Source organism: Rhinolophus hipposideros, assembly GCF_964194185.1.
Source record: "Rhinolophus hipposideros genome assembly, chromosome: 14".
Classification (NCBI taxonomy): domain Eukaryota; kingdom Metazoa; phylum Chordata; class Mammalia; order Chiroptera; family Rhinolophidae; genus Rhinolophus; species Rhinolophus hipposideros.
In genome coordinates this window covers 60,058,883-60,075,927 of record NC_138060.1, presented here as the reverse complement: position 1 = coordinate 60,075,927, position 17,045 = coordinate 60,058,883, and the positions used below count along the sequence as shown (strand labels likewise).

The following is a 17,045-nucleotide window of genomic DNA, read 5'->3' as shown; positions in this document are numbered from 1 at the left end:
TATTAGAAGTGTACTCTTTATTTTTCTTTGGTTTCTTAACACAAAAGACATGCGTTCTATAAATAAAAGGAAATAAGATTTTTCTGAGAAACAATAAATTGGGGGGTGGGGAGCAGAATTTCTACCTACTCACATCTCTGTGGCCAAGTCAAAAGGCTGGTCTTCAGCTCCCATCCTGGCTCTGACCTCAGGTGAAACCCAGAAGAGAAGGCTCTGTGTGTTACCTGAAACGGGGAAATGCCCAAGGACAGAAAAGGCCCCAGTCCTCTGCTCAGAGCCGGGCTAGACCCAAGGCCCACTGAGCAAAGTACCTGTCCTAGCTCCTTTCACAGTATCCTTGGGCCATCGATGACTTGTCTTTTCAGGATGCTATGGAAAAGACTCCAACACCAAAGCACCGGACTAGCCATTTGCAAACATTCACCATCACACTGAGGAACCGACTGTGAAGGATGTGAAATGTTGGGTGTTTACATACTTGTACCCAGATCCAAGCACTGGCTACATCTTAGGTGGAAACACTCTCAGGTGCAGCCGTGTAACTTCTACACCAGGAGGTGGCAGTGAATGTAGAAAGGCCACCACAAAAGCAGCAGATCACGGGAAAATGATCTGTCACCCTCAGTGGCAGAACCTGGGCCAGCATCCTAAGGACCTGGTGAGGCCCACGCATTCGATGAGCCCACCGACAGACTCTCAGCACCTTTACTGCCCAGGCTCAAATTTACAAGATAGGGGCTTATTATAATAAGACGAGCACTGATACACTCCTCTCTAAGCAGAAACGCAGACTCCCACCTCCTTGAGTCTACCTCTGTAGGCAAACCCAGAGGGAGGAATGCCAGAGCTCCACAAGCCCAGGCAAAACTACATCTGATTGTTGAGTTGTTTGAAAAACAAACAAACAAAACCCCATGTTTTCAAGTGCTTGTAGCAGAGGCCCAACTCCTAAGTGGCTGGCAGCAAAGGTACTTCCCTCTGGATACACGGCGATTGCACACACCGGTAAACCTCACGGTCCTGGGCTGGGAGACGTCTCAGGCTGCACATCGTGCCTTTCTGAGCAGGCTTCCAGGCCACCCCAGGCAGGCAGCAGTGGACAGGAGACCAAGCAGGTCGAGATTGGGGCCCTAAGCCCCTGTCTTGCGTTGAAGGAATTGTATCCTCCTTGTGTCTACTGGAAGGCCTTAGGACAGCAGGTTGTGGCAGCAGCCGGAGGACAGACAGCCCCCGCCCAGTGCACTGGTAACAGGGCCCTCCAGTGGGGCCTGCTGTGCTACACCACGGTCCCATCCAGAGAGGAGGAAGGAGGCGCGTGGAGTGTCTTCAAGAGGTCATTTGCTAAGATCAGAGGAAGAAATGTAAAGCCTATTCTTCGCAGCAGCAAGTGATTCTTTCGGCAGTTAGTTCTTCATATCACAAAGTGTTTTGCTTCAATGTGAAGGTCAACCTGGCTGATGGGTCAGCCAAGGGCCGGAGGGAGGCCAGAGCCCTGGAATTGGCGAGTGGATGGAGGAGCAGTGGCCTGGCAGGGGAGATGAGGTTACTGGACCAAGCCAGCCCACGGCTGGTGGAAGGACCAAGTCCCTGGTTAGGCTCCAGAGTACAAACAGTCACTGTGCCCCAGAAGCGTAATAATGAGGACAGCGATCCAAGAACGACAGATAGGCGAGTGAGAACCTGGCCAGACTTGCTGCTTCCTGCCGGTCAAATAAGGAAGGAATGAAAGTGGGGGAGGGGATCTGAATGCGAGCCATGGTGGCAGTGGGAGGTAACCACACGGGTACCCGAGCCCCCAGCGCCGAGCTGGGAGCTCCCACCTAAAAGAGTGGCAGTAATTCAGCCGAGTCACTAAGCCTACGATTAAAAAAGTCCTCTGATGATGGGTGTGAAGACAAACCTCACGAGCACCTTGCCACAGGACCAGTCGAGAGCACTGATTCCAAACACACCGAGGCTCAGAGGGAACCCCAAGTGCTGTGTGAGGCCTCAGGACCCTGGATCCGAATGTGGGAGCAGATACCACCCTTTTTATGTTGGGTGGTTTTCTACTTAAAACACATATTTCCCCCTTGAGGGTCTTTTTTTCATGTTATTTTCTTGCAAAAAATGTTCACTTAAAAAAAAAAAGTATTTTTCTCTCTAGTTTCTTTCATGTGTTTCTTTATATTTTCTTCAGTTTCTTTCAAGTATCTGTTTTTTTCTTCTGTTTCTCCTGAACAAGATGAAAAAGACCTCACTGGAATCCCAAAATTAGCCACAGGAGAAGCCTGTTCCTCCGGCCGACCCAGCGATGAGAAAATCCTCTGTGCCCAGGACGGAAGGAGCCGGTGCTGCGGCTGCGCGGCCGTCGTCACAGGCAGTGAGACACTGGTGCATCCTTCTCTCCCAGCCACACCCCACAGTTTCCAACCAGCTTGGCCACTGCAGCCACCCTATCATGAAATGGGCAGCACATGGCCGGAGCAGAGCAGGCGAGGGGTGTCAGATGGAAGGCCTGCTGCCTGCGGGCAGCCCGCAGCTGTGGCAGGTGGGCACTGGGCTTGGATGGAGCCTGTGCACGTGTGGACCAGCGAAACAGTCCCATGTCACCAGCTGTGGGACCCACAGGGGCTTCTGTCCCATGTTGTGCATCTTGATGACCCAGACCTGGAGGTCACAAGGGCAGCACAGTGAGGGAGGACGTAAGCACCTGAGGAAACTACCTCCGGGGAGCTCACATTTCACCCCGTCTTCTGGTCCACACCTCTGCCAGGCGGGACTGTCCCTGGCAGGAAGTGCCCATGTTTGTACCAGATCCCTACCCCACTGCGTCCCACCCTCTGCCTTAGATGGTGAGGAGAGGGATGCAGCCCACACCGACCCCGCCCTCATGACATGCCATGGGGGCCATAAACGTCCAGCGGTCCGTCTCCGGGTCATACATCTCCACCGAGCTCAGGTTCGACTGCCCATCGTAGCCCCCCACGGCGTAGAGGCGTCCACAGCTGGCCACCAGCGAGACGCGACTCCGGCGCGTGTGCATGGGGACGATCAGGCACCACTGGTCTGCTACGGAGCTGTACATCTCGGCGATGCTCAGGAAGCCAGAGCCGTCGTAGCCCCCACAGACAAACATCTTGCTCCCCAGGGAGGCGGCTCCATGCCGGCAACGCTTGTTCAGCATGCCAGCGGCCGGGTGCCAGGTGGCCGTGTGGTGGTTGTAATGCTCCACCTGCAGCAGGGAGAGAGGCACAGGACAGGACAGTCAGAGCCAAAGCTCCGTCCACGGGGTGGCTTCGCGGGACACGGCGGACTCTCGTGGGAGGCCTGGGGACAGGGAGCTCTGCCAGCATGTGCTCGCGCTCTGGTGGCCGTTTTGCTCGACCGCACAGCCACTCTTGGGCTTACAGGGACAGGTGAGGGAGCGCCGAACCTGACCTCTTCTGTTTACATCTAAGGAAACAAATGAAGGAGTTGCCAAGGCCTCACTGCTGTGTGGTGACAGAGCGGGTGAGAGCGGGGTCTCCTGAAATCTGTCCAGAGTGCGTTCCATCACAGGGACTCTAGGGAACGACCACTAAATGGCTGTTGAGGTTTTTTAAAGAATGAATCCAGAAGAATACAAGTGTTTGCAAAGTCACACTCCACACATAGGAGCTTGCTTTGGGCAGCACTGCCACCAGGTCTCACCAGCATTCGAGGCAGAGCTATGCAGGGTGGGGTGGGGTGGGGTGGCTACACTCTGCCCTGTCCCCCTCACCCCCATACACTGGTTCCCATTCTCGGAAGGATTTCAGAGAACACAGTAATGGCCTGAGACCTCACTCAATGATGCCTTACCCACAACGGCAAGGCTGGAGCTTTTTCCCAGAGAACTGCCTTTTAAACTAAATCTCAAGGATGGAAACAGTAGGTGCCCTTAGCCCAGGGGGACCCCACACTCACACTGCTGAAGATCTGCAGGCCGTCGTGGCCGCCCGACACGTGTATCCTGCCCTCAAAGACTGTGACCCCCGCAGCACTGCGGTTCGAGCTCATTGGGGTGACCACTGTCCACCTTCAGGAAAGAGCCAAAGTAGGAGTGGAGCCATGAGAACCGGTGTCCCCGTCCCCCCAAGACAGCTTAGAAAGGTTCGGGCGCACTGTGCTGTGTTCCCTCGCGCCCGGACAACCTCCCCACCGCTTAGCGCCTCTCCCACCTCCTGCTCCTGGCTTTCTCTGGCTGCCGCCTGTCCCCTGCATCAGGCCCGTGGCTGCTCTCTGCTCACCTCTGCCAGCATGTCCCCACAGGCCCCTTACAGATCTGCTCCTCCCCTGCACTCCCCATCTTGTGAACGGGACCACCCGCTACCTAATGCCACACTTGTAAACTCAGCCTTGTTATGGCCTCTTTCCCTCATCCTCAACGTTTGTGTGGACACCAAGTCCCCGGTAGTCTGCAGCCTAGTCATTGCTTGTCCCCAACCCTTGGCTCCGGGCTCTCACCTGGACCCCTGCAACAGTCCCCACCAGTGGCCTGGCCTTCAGACGTAGCCCTTTGGACCCTCCAGTGGCCCCTCACTTTTCCTCTAAGTTGAGTCCAAGTTCCCGAACGCAGGTCTTGACCACTTGGTCCTTGTCTATGTGCCAGCTTCACATGACACGTGTGCCACCACGCCCACTTCTACCTCACGCAGCACTTGTCCCGGAGCCTCAATTCTTGCTCTCCCCTGCCTCTGCCCTATCCACGGGGAAGGTAAAGGTGTGCCCCACTCTGTGCCCCAGAGCTCAGGACGCAGGCCCCCAGTGCAGAGGGATCACCATGCGCCTATGGCCCCAACAGACTGGGCGCTACGTGAGGGTCTCAGACTGCCTGCCTGCCGCGCGGCTCAATGCATGGAACACTGCCTTAGACGCACTCGGAGGGATCGACTCCCCTAGTATGCTTGTGTTCTGTAACGTAACGTGAAAAGATTCAAATACTGAAATGAAAAATTTGGGCTAACCTTGCTAGTTTTCCAAAGAGTGCTCCACAAAATAATTCCACATGATGGTGCTAGGTGTTATTTAAAATGAGGTTAAACAGGTTTCTTTCTGTAGAATTTTTAGTCTTTAAAGTGCTAGTAATGCATTATGGAAAGATAGGGCTCTGGTGGTACCGACATCAACATTTCACGAACTTATTATTAGACCACGTAACTTTTTTGTTTTTCAAATCATAGCATAATTTTTATGCTCTCTGTTTAGCAAGCTCAGTCGCCCCAGGGGAACAGGAGGCCTTACTTGTCCGTCTCAGGCGAGTAGGTCTCCACAGAGTTGAGAGAAGAGCTGCCATCATAGCCACCACAGACGTAGATCTGTCCATCCAGCACGACCGTCCCCATTGCACTGCAACAGACAGAGCTATCATCTCAGATGGGCCTCCGACTTCCTGGGGCACCCATCATGTTCACTGAGAAAGAAACCTAACCACCGACTGCCTCTTTCTAGAACAGACCTAAATCTCAGGTAAGTGATTCAAAGTGTAAAACTGAGGAAGAAGCTGCCCTGTAGGTCCTCTTGCCTCCGAACCCCCAGCCTGGGGTTGCCTCCCCTCCCCACTCTCTGTCCTTGATCAGTCTGATGTGCTCACCTTGCTTTGCTCGTGGTCTAGTTTACCTTTAAGGCCCTGGTCAAATTACTCACTCTCCTCCTCAAAAAGCCATCCTGGATCCCTCAATAAGGGCTCTCTCCTGACGCCACACTTCTAGAGCAGCCTATATTATATTATATTATATTATATTATATTATATTATATATTATATTATATTATTGTAGTGTAGTGTAGTGTATTATATATTATATATATATTATATTGTCTCATCCATCCATTCATCCATCCATCCGATTTTCATTAGGCACTCATGAGGCATTCTGGCCCAGGAACTAGGTTTAGAAGGGTGAGTAAACCAAAGCTCCTGTCCATAGGTGCTTATGTTCTGGCACCATGGGGCCCAGGAATTGACCTGCCACCTCTTAACATGTGGGGACCTCCTGGAAGACAAGGGTCTTCATCAGTATGACCCCGATAATGCTTAGTGTGGTGCTTTGTACATAACAGGCCCTCAACATAAGTTTGTTGTGTTACTCTGATTTTCCCATTCAATTTGCTACAAAGTTCGACAAATGTCTTTTCATTAGAAACACGGCCCAGCATGGCCCTAATTTGTCTCAGTGGGTGATGTAGCTGCTCCTAGCTGTTGTGCACGTACTACACATATCAGGTGCTCTACGCTTGCCATTTTCCATCCTCACCACACCCTGCAAGGAGGTATCACCATCTGGGCTCCCTTCTCTGGCTGCCCGGAGAGAAGCATGCCTCAGATTTAAATGAGACAAGCCCGACTTCATGCTGTTCACCATGCCAAACTCTCCTAATGCCAAGACCCAGGGGTCTGGCGTGATCATACAGTCTTCTGTTCTGCACAAAGCCTCATGAGAAGTTCAACACCAATGCCAAGCTGCCCAATTGTTTTCAAACCTGATGCTGGAGAAGATTAAAAATGAAATTGAGTGTCTAACCAACAGGAAAATAAAATATACCAGGCTTCCTGCCACCTTTCAAATGTATGTAGCAAATCAAATCGATCCAAGCGATGTCCCTTTAGGGACATGGTAACAGCCCCCTGAACAAGCCTGAATGAGGAAAAGGACTGTGGGAAGATTACAAATTCACTAGACAGGTCACTATCCTTCTAGAAGCGGACACAAGTAACAATACAGGAGTTCAATAAAAATATGAGGAAGAATTAACTGAAGAGGTGCCACAAAACGACGTGAGATGAACTATTAACTAAGTGGTAAAGAGCAGTGTGAAGAGATAAGGGGAAATGTTGATCGGTGTGGACTGGAAATGTCCGTCAGAGAAGGCTCCTTGGAAGCAGCCTGGAAGACTGGAGGAGAGGGAAGGAATGACGGCAGAGGGGAGCTTGTCACCAATTGGCAGGACAGAGGGCTGTTTGGGCTGTCAGGAGAGGAGTGACTGAGAACATTTTAAGGCAGCCTGTAATTAAAGGGGATGGACTGGAGCTACTAATAACAGGGCATTAACCACAGCGAGGGAAATGAAGCCCCAGAGGACTTTCCTCCCGACAGCACTCCAAACCCCGTGACATCAAAGCTAGCAAGTGGCCCACGGCAGACATACAAGGAAGAATAACTGATTGCAGTCAAAGCAGAAAAGGCTCTCATGGAAATGGAGCAATGAGTCATTCGAGGCCACCGGGAACTGCCAAGTATCGAAGGAGAAGGAAGGGGAAGCCCGCGGTGGGGCCAGTGGGAGAGAGAACCACCAGAGCGTCAGCTCACTGCTCCGGGGGGCAGGTCTGTATAGACATATTTTTCACTTCCAACACAATCCTACTTTGACCCTCTGTGAATCTGGTCTGACTGGTACAAAGGCAGATTCCTCCTGGCTCAAGGCCACGCACTAACACTGATGAAAGTGGAACATGCATATTGTGGCTGTGACACTTTCATGTGGCAAAGGACTTCCACAAGGACTACTTTTCATCGCCACATGTGCAGTCACTTGACCTTTTTTGTGTGCGGTCCCGTGACTTCACAGGTGGGGAACCCAGGGCACGGCCAGACAAAGCCGTCTGTGAGATAAATACTCAGACCACAGAATTATAAAGCAGGCCGGCCCTTCGAGAGCCACTGGTCCAGTGGTTTTCAAACTGTCCCTTTCAAAAAAAAAAAAAATTCATGTAACTTTCCCCTCTAAAGTTAGGCATATGTTGAGGAAACTCAAAATGTAAAAGACAAATGGATCTGTTCTGGTGAAGTGGGAGCCGGGGTCGGGGGAAGAATCTTGGACTGCTTTCCTCCCGTCAGTCCTGGAGAGAAACACCAGGGTGCCATGTGAAACCACTGGTCTGGCGTGGCCTCTCGGAGGGCAGCAGAGTGGAAGAATCTGTCCAGTTCCACCTTCCCACTCCAAAGCTCCCACTGCCCAACTATGGAAATACCCCCCACACAGATGATGGAAGATGCCACCTGTCCCTTTAGCACTAAGAAGGCTAAATGAGAGCACTATCTGATGTCCTCTCATCCCACTTCTTATTCAGGAAATGCGAGCAGGCAAGTGATGGGGCAAACAAGTAGCTGGAATGTGTTGAGAGTCATAAAAATGTAGTCCACCTCACCAACAGCTACGTGCTCATGCCTGCAGGACGTGCGGCGGCTCAGAAGTGATCACTGCTACGGGTCATATGCTCCCCGGGTGGTGGAAGCACATGCCTGGCAGGAATCTCAGGGGAAAGAAAGTATAAAGAAAAACACCTTGATTTATCACTCGTAAGGTTAAATCCTCCTTATGTGTGTTTCAACTTGAATCCCACCTCTTCCCTGAAATCTTCCAGACGTTCTGTCCAGCTTCTCTCCCTCATCGAATCTTCCGTAACATACATTTTCAGGCCTTATCTGGCACTTAAATAACAACACAACTTCCACATGTCCATGACTTGTCTCCCCAAGTTCTCAAAGGACAAGGCATGTATTTTACTTTGAAGCAGATGGGGAGGTACCAGCCGTGGTTGGTTTGGCTGCAGGAAATCGCCAGGCCAGAGCTTGTGTTTGATTTTATTATGTGCCCCTGCTTCTCTAGCATGGTGCTCCCCAGCACAAATGGCTTCCAGAATACCTTCTCTTGCTATTCATGCTCCCCACTCTGGTCCACGTGTCCGTCTCTGGGTTGTAGACCTCCACAGTGCTCAGCCGTAGCTGGCCGTCATATCCGCCGATGGCATAGAGGAGCCCGTTCACCACGGCCACACCGACGCGGCTGCGGGCAGTTGTCATGGGATGGCACTTCTCCCAGTGATTGGCGACGGGGTCGAATACTTCCACCACGTTCAGGGAATCACCTGCATAAAAATTTGCTACTCAAATTAAAACAAATGAGACCACTCGTTTAGATCATACTGTTGGGTACTGATTATATGGAACTCTTAACTTGCTTCTATCAGCTCTTCCCACAGGATTTCTCAAGCCAGAAGGGCCCACTAAGAAGTTTCAGCCATGATAACCTCAAACCTTATTCTTTAAGGAAAATCAGAATCAGACGGGAGGCATTTACTTTCCAGAGAGGGAAGTTTTAAGTTGTGATGAGGTGCTTCACCTGCCTAAAACCAAAGATGAAAGCAGGATACACTACCCCAATGCAGGAGGCATGCCCAGAGGGAAGGGCGTGGTCCCAATGCCCACTTTCACTTGCTCACCCATGACCCTGGGCAACTTGCTTTGTATCCCTACATTCTGTTCTCACAGGTGAAGATAATCTCTACGGCAGAGCTGCTGTGCGGATTAAAGCCCCTAGCAGAACCCCCTAGTTCTAGAAGAGACTAAGTGCTCAATGAGCATTAGTCATAGCAGCAAGGAACCCTACCTTTTCATTAGGCTTTCGTGAGGATCATATAAAAGACTTGCCCTCCCTGTTTTAGTCTGCGCTGGGGCACTTAGTACCTGTCACACTACAGCACTTCCTAGTTGAGGATTTGTCTTTTCCAGGTAGTGCGGTCAGTGAGCAGCAGAGACTAGTGTCCACCTCTCATTAACTTTCAATTAAAAACAGAATTGTGCAGGACTGCCCGCCATCTCCCCCCACACACACACCTGGACTGGCTTGTCCTCCACCTCGGAGATGACAACCCCCGTGCCATCGTACGGCCAGGAGTCAGGTGTCCGTACTGCCCTCTCTACTGAATTTCTACTGCCCGACAGTAGTGCCTGGGGTGAGAAAGAGGGGCAGGAGCCCCATGGAGCTTTCCTGGAAACCTGACTGTATGATATGAGAGCTGCTAACAGCACACGGACTGTAAAGCATGTGTATGTATCACAGGAGCTAAGAGCAGAAGGCAGTATTGATAGTCACAGACCCTGTGTATTTGGAGAGTCGTCCTGCTATGGTGACGTTCTCGCACTCTAACCCCAGGCAGCACACGACCGAATGTGATCAGCTGGTAACAGAACTGGGTCTCTGACTATATCCTATCCAGGGCCGAGCCAATTCCACAGGCAATGTGCCATCAGGGAAAGAGTGTTGGCTCAGGAACCAGTAGTTCTTGCTCTGCCAAAAACAACTTGTTGGTGGAAGTTCTCTGGGCCTCCATTTCCCCATCTGTAAGGTAAGGGGACTAGGCCTCGAGGATTTCTGAAGTCCTCTTTAGCTCTGATGTTCTGACTCAATGGTCTTAATACCTGATACGCTATGACTGCAGAACAATTACATAACATCAAGGTGGCACGGAGGGTGACACATGAGGAGAGGAACCAAAGGGCCAGGCTAGGTTGCTGGTGCTTCCTCGTCCATAGTCCAAGACAGCTCTGCGAAGCGGGGGTTGCAAGATACCTGCTGAGTTGAGGCCGCCCACGGCATAGATAAGCCCAGCAATGGACGTGCAGCAGCGAGGCCGAGTTCTGAAAGGTGGCAGGTGGGGCCGGCGCTCTGGCATGAGGTGATAGTCCTTTGCTTCGTCTACCAGGTCCCTGGAACAAGGTGCAAGATGCTGGGACAGGAGGCATCCTCCCCATGTGGTCCCATTTGCATTTCCAAGTCTGGCTCCCCCACCTCCAACTGCAGGGGCAACTTGGAAGAGAAGCCTTCTGGAAGGCTTGGTCTCAAAGAACCCAGGTGACTCCAGGGGAAACCAGACACAGCTACTGAGAACTGCTCCAAACTGCAGGGACCAGATGGGCTGAGCCCACCTCGGCCAATGTGATCAGAGTATCTTCTAACAGGCACATACCTTCCCAACAGGAGAAAAACAGGTGGCAGCTACAACAGCTGGCTTTGGGGAGGTGCCTGTAGCCTGTCCCTACGTCGGCCCAGCTCTTCCTTTCTGCCCCGATGGCTCACATCCTGCAGTTAACCACCTCTCACCTGTACTGCAGCAACAGAAGCTAACTGCTCCTGACGACGTCCCTGCCTCCAGCCCACCCTCCACCCCACTGTCCACACTGCCGTCCCAGCTGTCTTTCTAAGACCCTCTGATGGCCACCCGTCACCTACAGAATGAAGTTTAAACTCCTCAACAGCACGCTTGCGACTGCTCGTCACAGGGTCCCAGCTACCTGCAGGCACACCTCCACCCCTGCCTGACACACACCTTCATTCTGTTTGCACCAAACCACCGACTTCCTCTTGAACCAGCTGTGAATATGACCAGCAGTTTGAAGGAGGACAAATACTTCTCTCTGCTGCCCTGCTTTTATGATGGTCCTCCTGCAGGGCTTCCACTTCTGAGCTCTGCTGTGCCATGTCATCAGTGACTCACTCGGTCAAAGTTTCACGTGCTGGGACACCGGTCCCCCTGTCCCCCTCGTCCCTCACTGCAGATGCAGGCCCAAACCCACGCGAGGCCAGTGCACTGACTGAAGTTTACTGAAGAGGGCGAGCAGCCCCAGGACGTCACCACCAAGTCCGCTGCTGGTGTGGACACGGTCGGGTCAGGCAGTATAGACGCCTGTGGGTTCATAAATAGCTCAATGGGTGGAGATGCTAGAAATCGCTCCGATAACTCGGGGGAGGAAGCCCCTTCTGCCGTGATGCTCCCACACGGTGCATTTCTCTGCCCGAGGTGTAACACTCGGGCTCGGCTCGGCTCTAGACAGAAGGCGGAGTGATCTATGTGCCCGGAATTAAGACTGGTCACTCCAAACCCTTCCTCTCCTGAGCTGGGACAGAAGTGGCCTAAGTGGCCAAGTCCTCGTCTCTGCCCAGACCTCGGCAGCCCACCCTTGCTCACCTGCACTTGTGGCAGCAACGCACCAGGTCATCCTGCTGCACGCGGTCTGACAGGAACTGGGGCCGGCAGAGGGGCAGGCGGATATTGGACAGCAGCTCGGGCAGGCAGGGACCCCTCTGCTCGCAGTCGTATCTGACCCAGGCCAATGCGGCTTCAAACACCTGCCAGGACAGATAGACGCGCTGGAGGCAACTCCTGCCAGGCACAGGCCACACCCGACTCCCCAAACTCAAGCCCTCACTCCCTTTACTGAGGCAGTCCCTGGGCCATCCAATCTCTCCTACTTGTCTCCAGAACCCACTGTTTTCTGCCTACTTCCCCAGCTACCCCATTCAGTCCAGTCTCCTGAAACGCAAGCCTGGGTGACTGTGATAGCTCCCGGCTTGCATTATGACTTCCTAAAGAAAACCCGCCTTTCTGCATCGCAACGAAGCGTCTGCATGCCTTCCTTCCTGCTGCGCCTGCACCCTACTCCTAAATTCCTCCACCAACCTCTACTCTAGCTAGGCTGGTTCCCCTGGTCACACTGTCCGCTTCACCTGGAATGTTTCCCTTTCTCTTCCTCTTCATCTAAACCCACTCCCCTGTCTCTAAGGTCTGGCTCAAGACTCACGTTCTCCAAGGAGCCGTTTGTGGGGACAGAGCCAGGAGTGCAGTTTCCAGGCTCTCGCCCTCACATAGAAAGGTGCTCACTCGGGTAGTAAATGGCCATCAACTGTGATTGGATGGCCATCAGCTGTGGCTAGCTGGCCGTCAGCTATAACCAGTGAGCCATTGGCCACTAATATAACTGCTGTGGCTACACTAGCAGCAAGTGGGGGCTAGCAAGAAGATGGTGGCTGGGCTAGCAAGCATGGATTACAGTTGGCATAGCAGAGTGCAGGTTGCGGATTGCAGAGTAGTGGACGGCAGGTTGCAGATAGTGTGGCTCCTGCTTCCTGTGTCTCCAACCCAGCCCCAGAGAGACTATACTGGTCTGACTCCCCTATCTATGGCTCTGTGGGTGTTCCTTTTTGGCCTCACCATGTGCTGCGTTCTTATGTGGGGAGCAGGACTAGAGACCCCACGTGACACCCTGCATGACACCTTCCCTAACGGTCCAGCCACCAGGATATATCTCTAAAACCCTGCAGCCCCTCATAGATGTATCTCTCCAATAAATGTGCGCCACCCAGGTCCTATTAATTAGTACATGAGCTAGGGACAGACTCCTTGCTCCTGGGATGAGCAAGTAAGCACCCACACTGCTGAGCTCGGGGTCCCCTTTTCCACTGCTCACTGCTATTCAGGGTGAGGGCTCCTCAGACCTTAAGGAAATGAGCTGAGCGGGGGGGACTAACATCCTAACAGCTTGGCTCCAAGGCCTGCGCTGCTCCTGCTGAAGTACAGCTTCCCGACAGGCCAGGACCCTTAATTTCAAATATCCCGGGCTGCTCGGCCATGGACTTTGGTTAGATTTCCTAACTGAGCAAGCAGGAGAGGCCTTGCCACAGTCGTGCTCCCAGAGCCTGCCGGGCCAGGTCTGAATTTGCACCCCAACAGTCGATGCCCTCCACTGGCGAGCCCTTGCCACCCTCTGCTCCAAGTAACATTTGCTCACCATTCTCTTAAGACAACTTGCACCACACCTTTGTTGAACAGAAGGGATGACCCTTTGCTCTCCTCTGGCTACTTACACCCTACAGTCTAGTTAAGCTTTTCTTGACCACTCCCAAAAAGACGTTTTCTTTGTCCTCAGAGGACCTATGATCACTTACACCTTTGCCATTGGCTTTGCCAATGGCCGCACCTCTTCCAGAATTTTCAGTTCCCCAGTACCTGAGCACCACCTCCAATCCTTCCCGCTCAGTCACTGATGCCAATCAGCCTTTGGCATGGCTCCCCCTCCCCAGACTCCCTCTCAGGTCCTCCTCCAGCCTATTTCCTCACCTCTCTCATCCAGCATGGGCTCCATGGGTTATCATGCAGGTGCCCTCAACTCCCATGCTATGTGCTTATCTCCCTCAATCACACTTACCTAGGAAAAACAGAATCTCTACTCTGGTAAAGTCCGACTCAGCACATTCCCCCCACCTCCGACTGCACTGCACCAGCACAGGCAGCTGACAAAAAACGTACAACAGAGCTGACCGGTTTATTTTCAATTTCTAACTGCTAATCTCATCAGGCCTTGCTTCCTATCAAGCCCTCCGCATTTCCTTAGCATCATCCATTCATTTTCCCCTTCTCCTAGAGGCCTAGGTTGTTACTGTTCATCTCTCCTCAAATTTTCTCTCAGCTGAGAAAACAGACACAAGTCAGAAGACAATGTCCATAGAATCTACCAGCATCTCCCTTCCCAGCCCGCCCCTCCCTCACACCTGGGGGTGTGGACTTAATGCTCCTATTAAATACACACCCCTCTGCCCTAGATCTGCCACTTCTCACTGAGCCCAGACCCCGTTCCAGCAACTATTCACCCTTTTCTCCTCCATCACCAATTGTTCCTCCCCTCTGGAAAATTCCTGCCAGCAGCCCAATCATACTGTCACTTCTCTCACCGTAAAGAAAACAAAGCCCCCCTGAACTCATATCCCCCACCTGCGACTGCCCCACTGCTCTGCTCTCCTTTAGAAAAAGACTTTCAAAAAGTTCTCTATACTTATTTCCAGTTCACAGCAGCATGATTTCTAATCACAAATCCTGGAAATTACCCGAACAGGCAAGAATAACGGAAGCAGGGTTGATAAAAATCAATGGAACAGTATTTCCACACTAGTATGTATAAAGAGTTTTCATGAAAAAAGCACGTGATGTAATAAAACAAAGCCATAACAAACAACAGCTGCACACACACCATCGTCTTCATGTTACAGAAAAATGACGACAGGAAGCGGAGAGCAGCACCCCCATCGCCCGCAGACGGCCACGGTGCCCTACAGACCTGCTCCTCGGACCTGACATTCAGTTCATCCCGGGACACCAGCTCCAGCACGTCCTCCAAGGGCAAGGCCAGGAACTCCTCCGACATGGACACCTCCACAAAGTGCTGGTGGGCGAAGCTGGTGGCCGCATCGTAGAGCACAGCACACATCATGGTCTCAGCAAACTGGCGGACACCCAGGCAGTTTTTCGGGTGAAGCCTTTTGGTGTAAGAGAAGATGAAAAGAAAAAACTTAGAGGAAGAAAGAACGTCATCTTTGCTCGTTCTCAGGTCGGTTCTGGGTAGAGCCATGGAACAGAAAACATCCAACTTTGTCCTCAACTTGGGAAACTCCCCGCGTCACGTCAGACAGCATTCTGGGTATAAAATTAAGACCGATTCTCCTCAGAGGTTCCTGCCTCTGGGGGCTGGTGGAAGGTGCTCTCTGCGAAGTCCTGCGACGCAGCTCTCAGGGGAGAGAAGAACAGAACGTACTGGAAAACCTGCTGGCTTTCCTTTGGCTGCTGACATTCTTGGTTGAGTGCCCATCTCATCACCAGGAAGGCAGTAGAGTTGTAGAATGAGTTTCAACCACAAAAAGAGGTGATTTCTCTAACATTGGGATGCTCACACGGTTTTCCATTTTTAAACAAGAAAGGGGCTCTGTGGATCTAATTGTTCAGGCCTCCGGAAAGTACATCCAGGCACCTATCACTTATTTAGCACCAGAGTGAGCCAAGGACCTTGTCAGGCCTTTTACAAACATTCTCCAGATCTTTCCAACAACACTGCAAAGTAGTAATTACTCTCATTTTCAGATGGAACACTGAGGCCAGAGAAACTAAGGATATGTCACTGGGGCATGAAGAAACTGTCCTGGTCTAAAAATCACTTTCTAAACATCTTTTAGGGGACAGGGCTTTGTGACAGAGCCTGGATCCAGGGTTGAGGGCGATGACCTCCAAAGCCCCTAGGTGGAGCTGCTGTCCCCTGTGAGAGCGGCCAGTGCAATCCTTTCCAGGGTGCCTACTTAATCATTCTCCAATTTCTGTGGGAACACAGAGATGAACCAAGTCCAGTGTGGCCTTAAGAAGCTCACAGATGAGTAGGAAAGACAGTGTGTACCCCCCAGCCCCTCACATGCACCCTTCCAACCTGCCCCAGAAGGCATCCCAGGGCAGAGCGGAGAGGCTCTGGCCCGCACTCTCGCTACGTGGACTCCATGGGCGACGCCAGAACAGGACTGCCTGCCTCACGATGAAACGCTCACCCCACACCCAGCAAAGTGCACCCTGCATGTCAGGCATCATTCCCACGGTCAGTAGGACTAGCTGCACACACAGCAGTGCTTAGTATCATCCATGGGCACTCCACGGGCAGGACATGCCCAGCAGATGGGGTCCCCAAAGCCGCTAAGTGACCTGGATTGGAGAAGCCGGAATGGGAGAGGGAGAGGTCAGCTCTAAGAGGGGTCGAGGTTCAGAAGGGCAGATGCGAGGTGGGAGGAATGCCGGACTACAGGCCACGGACCTGCTGAACAGAGCACTCAGGTGGAGACCGGGCCTTGGGGAGCAACACAGACAGGGCGCGTGCTGGTCTGGTTTCTCCCTGCCTGAGTGTAGCCCAGCACTAACCCTCACTCCCAAGCCTCTAGTGGTTAAAAAGCGGCCTTTATGTTATGACTAGACTAAGAGCTCTGCCTGTTGAGGGGAAGGAAGAACCTTCTTATCTGCCCAGTCATCAAAAGGTCATTGCCACAGTGCCTCCAATAAAGGGCTAATACCCAAAATACTCAAGGAACTCATGTAACTCAACAACAAAAAAACCCAAACAACCCAACTGAAAAATGGGCAGAGGACCTGCAGAGACATTTCTCCAAAGAGGACATACAAATGGCAAATAGACATATGAAAAAATGCTCAACATCACTAATCATCAGAGAAATGCAAATAAAAACCACAATGAGATATCACCTCATGCCAGTTAGGAGGGCTATCATCAACAAGACAAATAGTAACAAGTGTTGGAGAGGTTGTGGAGAAAAAGGAACCCTCATACACTGTTGGTGGGAATGCAGACTGGTGCAGCCGTTATGGAAGGCAGTGTGGAGATTCCTCAAAAAATTACAAATAGAATTACCATATGACCCAGCAATCCTCACCTGGGTATCTACCCAAAAAATCTGAAAACATTTATACATAAAGACACGTGTGCTCCAATGTTCATTGCAGCTTTGTTTACGGTGGCCAAGACATGGAAACAACCAAAATGTCCTTCGACAGATGAATGGATAAAGAAGTTGTGGTATATATACACAATGGAATACTATTCAGCGGAAAGAAAAGATGCAATAGGAACATTTGTGACAACATGGATGGATCTTGAGAGTATAATGC

The 17,045-nt window shown here is 51.8% G+C and overlaps 1 protein-coding gene across 7 annotated transcripts in view; it reads right to left on the bottom strand.

Annotated features, from left to right (window-relative positions):
• The window catches only part of KLHL18 (kelch like family member 18), a 71,764-nt gene continuing 54,719 nt past the window's right edge, over positions 1–17,045 (bottom strand). For 4 of the 7 annotated variants that reach the window (XM_081073220.1, XM_081073218.1, XM_081073221.1 and 1 more), the window contains 7 exons: positions 14,671–14,869; positions 11,748–11,908; positions 10,352–10,488; positions 8,645–8,882; positions 5,245–5,349; positions 3,928–4,039; positions 1–3,214 (listed from right to left, as the gene is read on the bottom strand). In XM_081073220.1, the coding sequence (XP_080929346.1) occupies positions 2,828–3,214; positions 3,928–4,039; positions 5,245–5,349; positions 8,645–8,882; positions 10,352–10,488; positions 11,748–11,908; positions 14,671–14,869 (1,339 nt within the window). In that variant the 3' untranslated portion in view covers positions 1–2,827. The remainder of the gene's footprint in view (positions 3,215–3,927; positions 4,040–5,244; positions 5,350–8,644; positions 8,883–10,351; positions 10,489–11,747; positions 11,909–14,670; positions 14,870–17,045) is intronic. The other 3 variants (XM_081073219.1, XM_081073222.1, XM_081073224.1) reach the window with 1 other exon arrangement.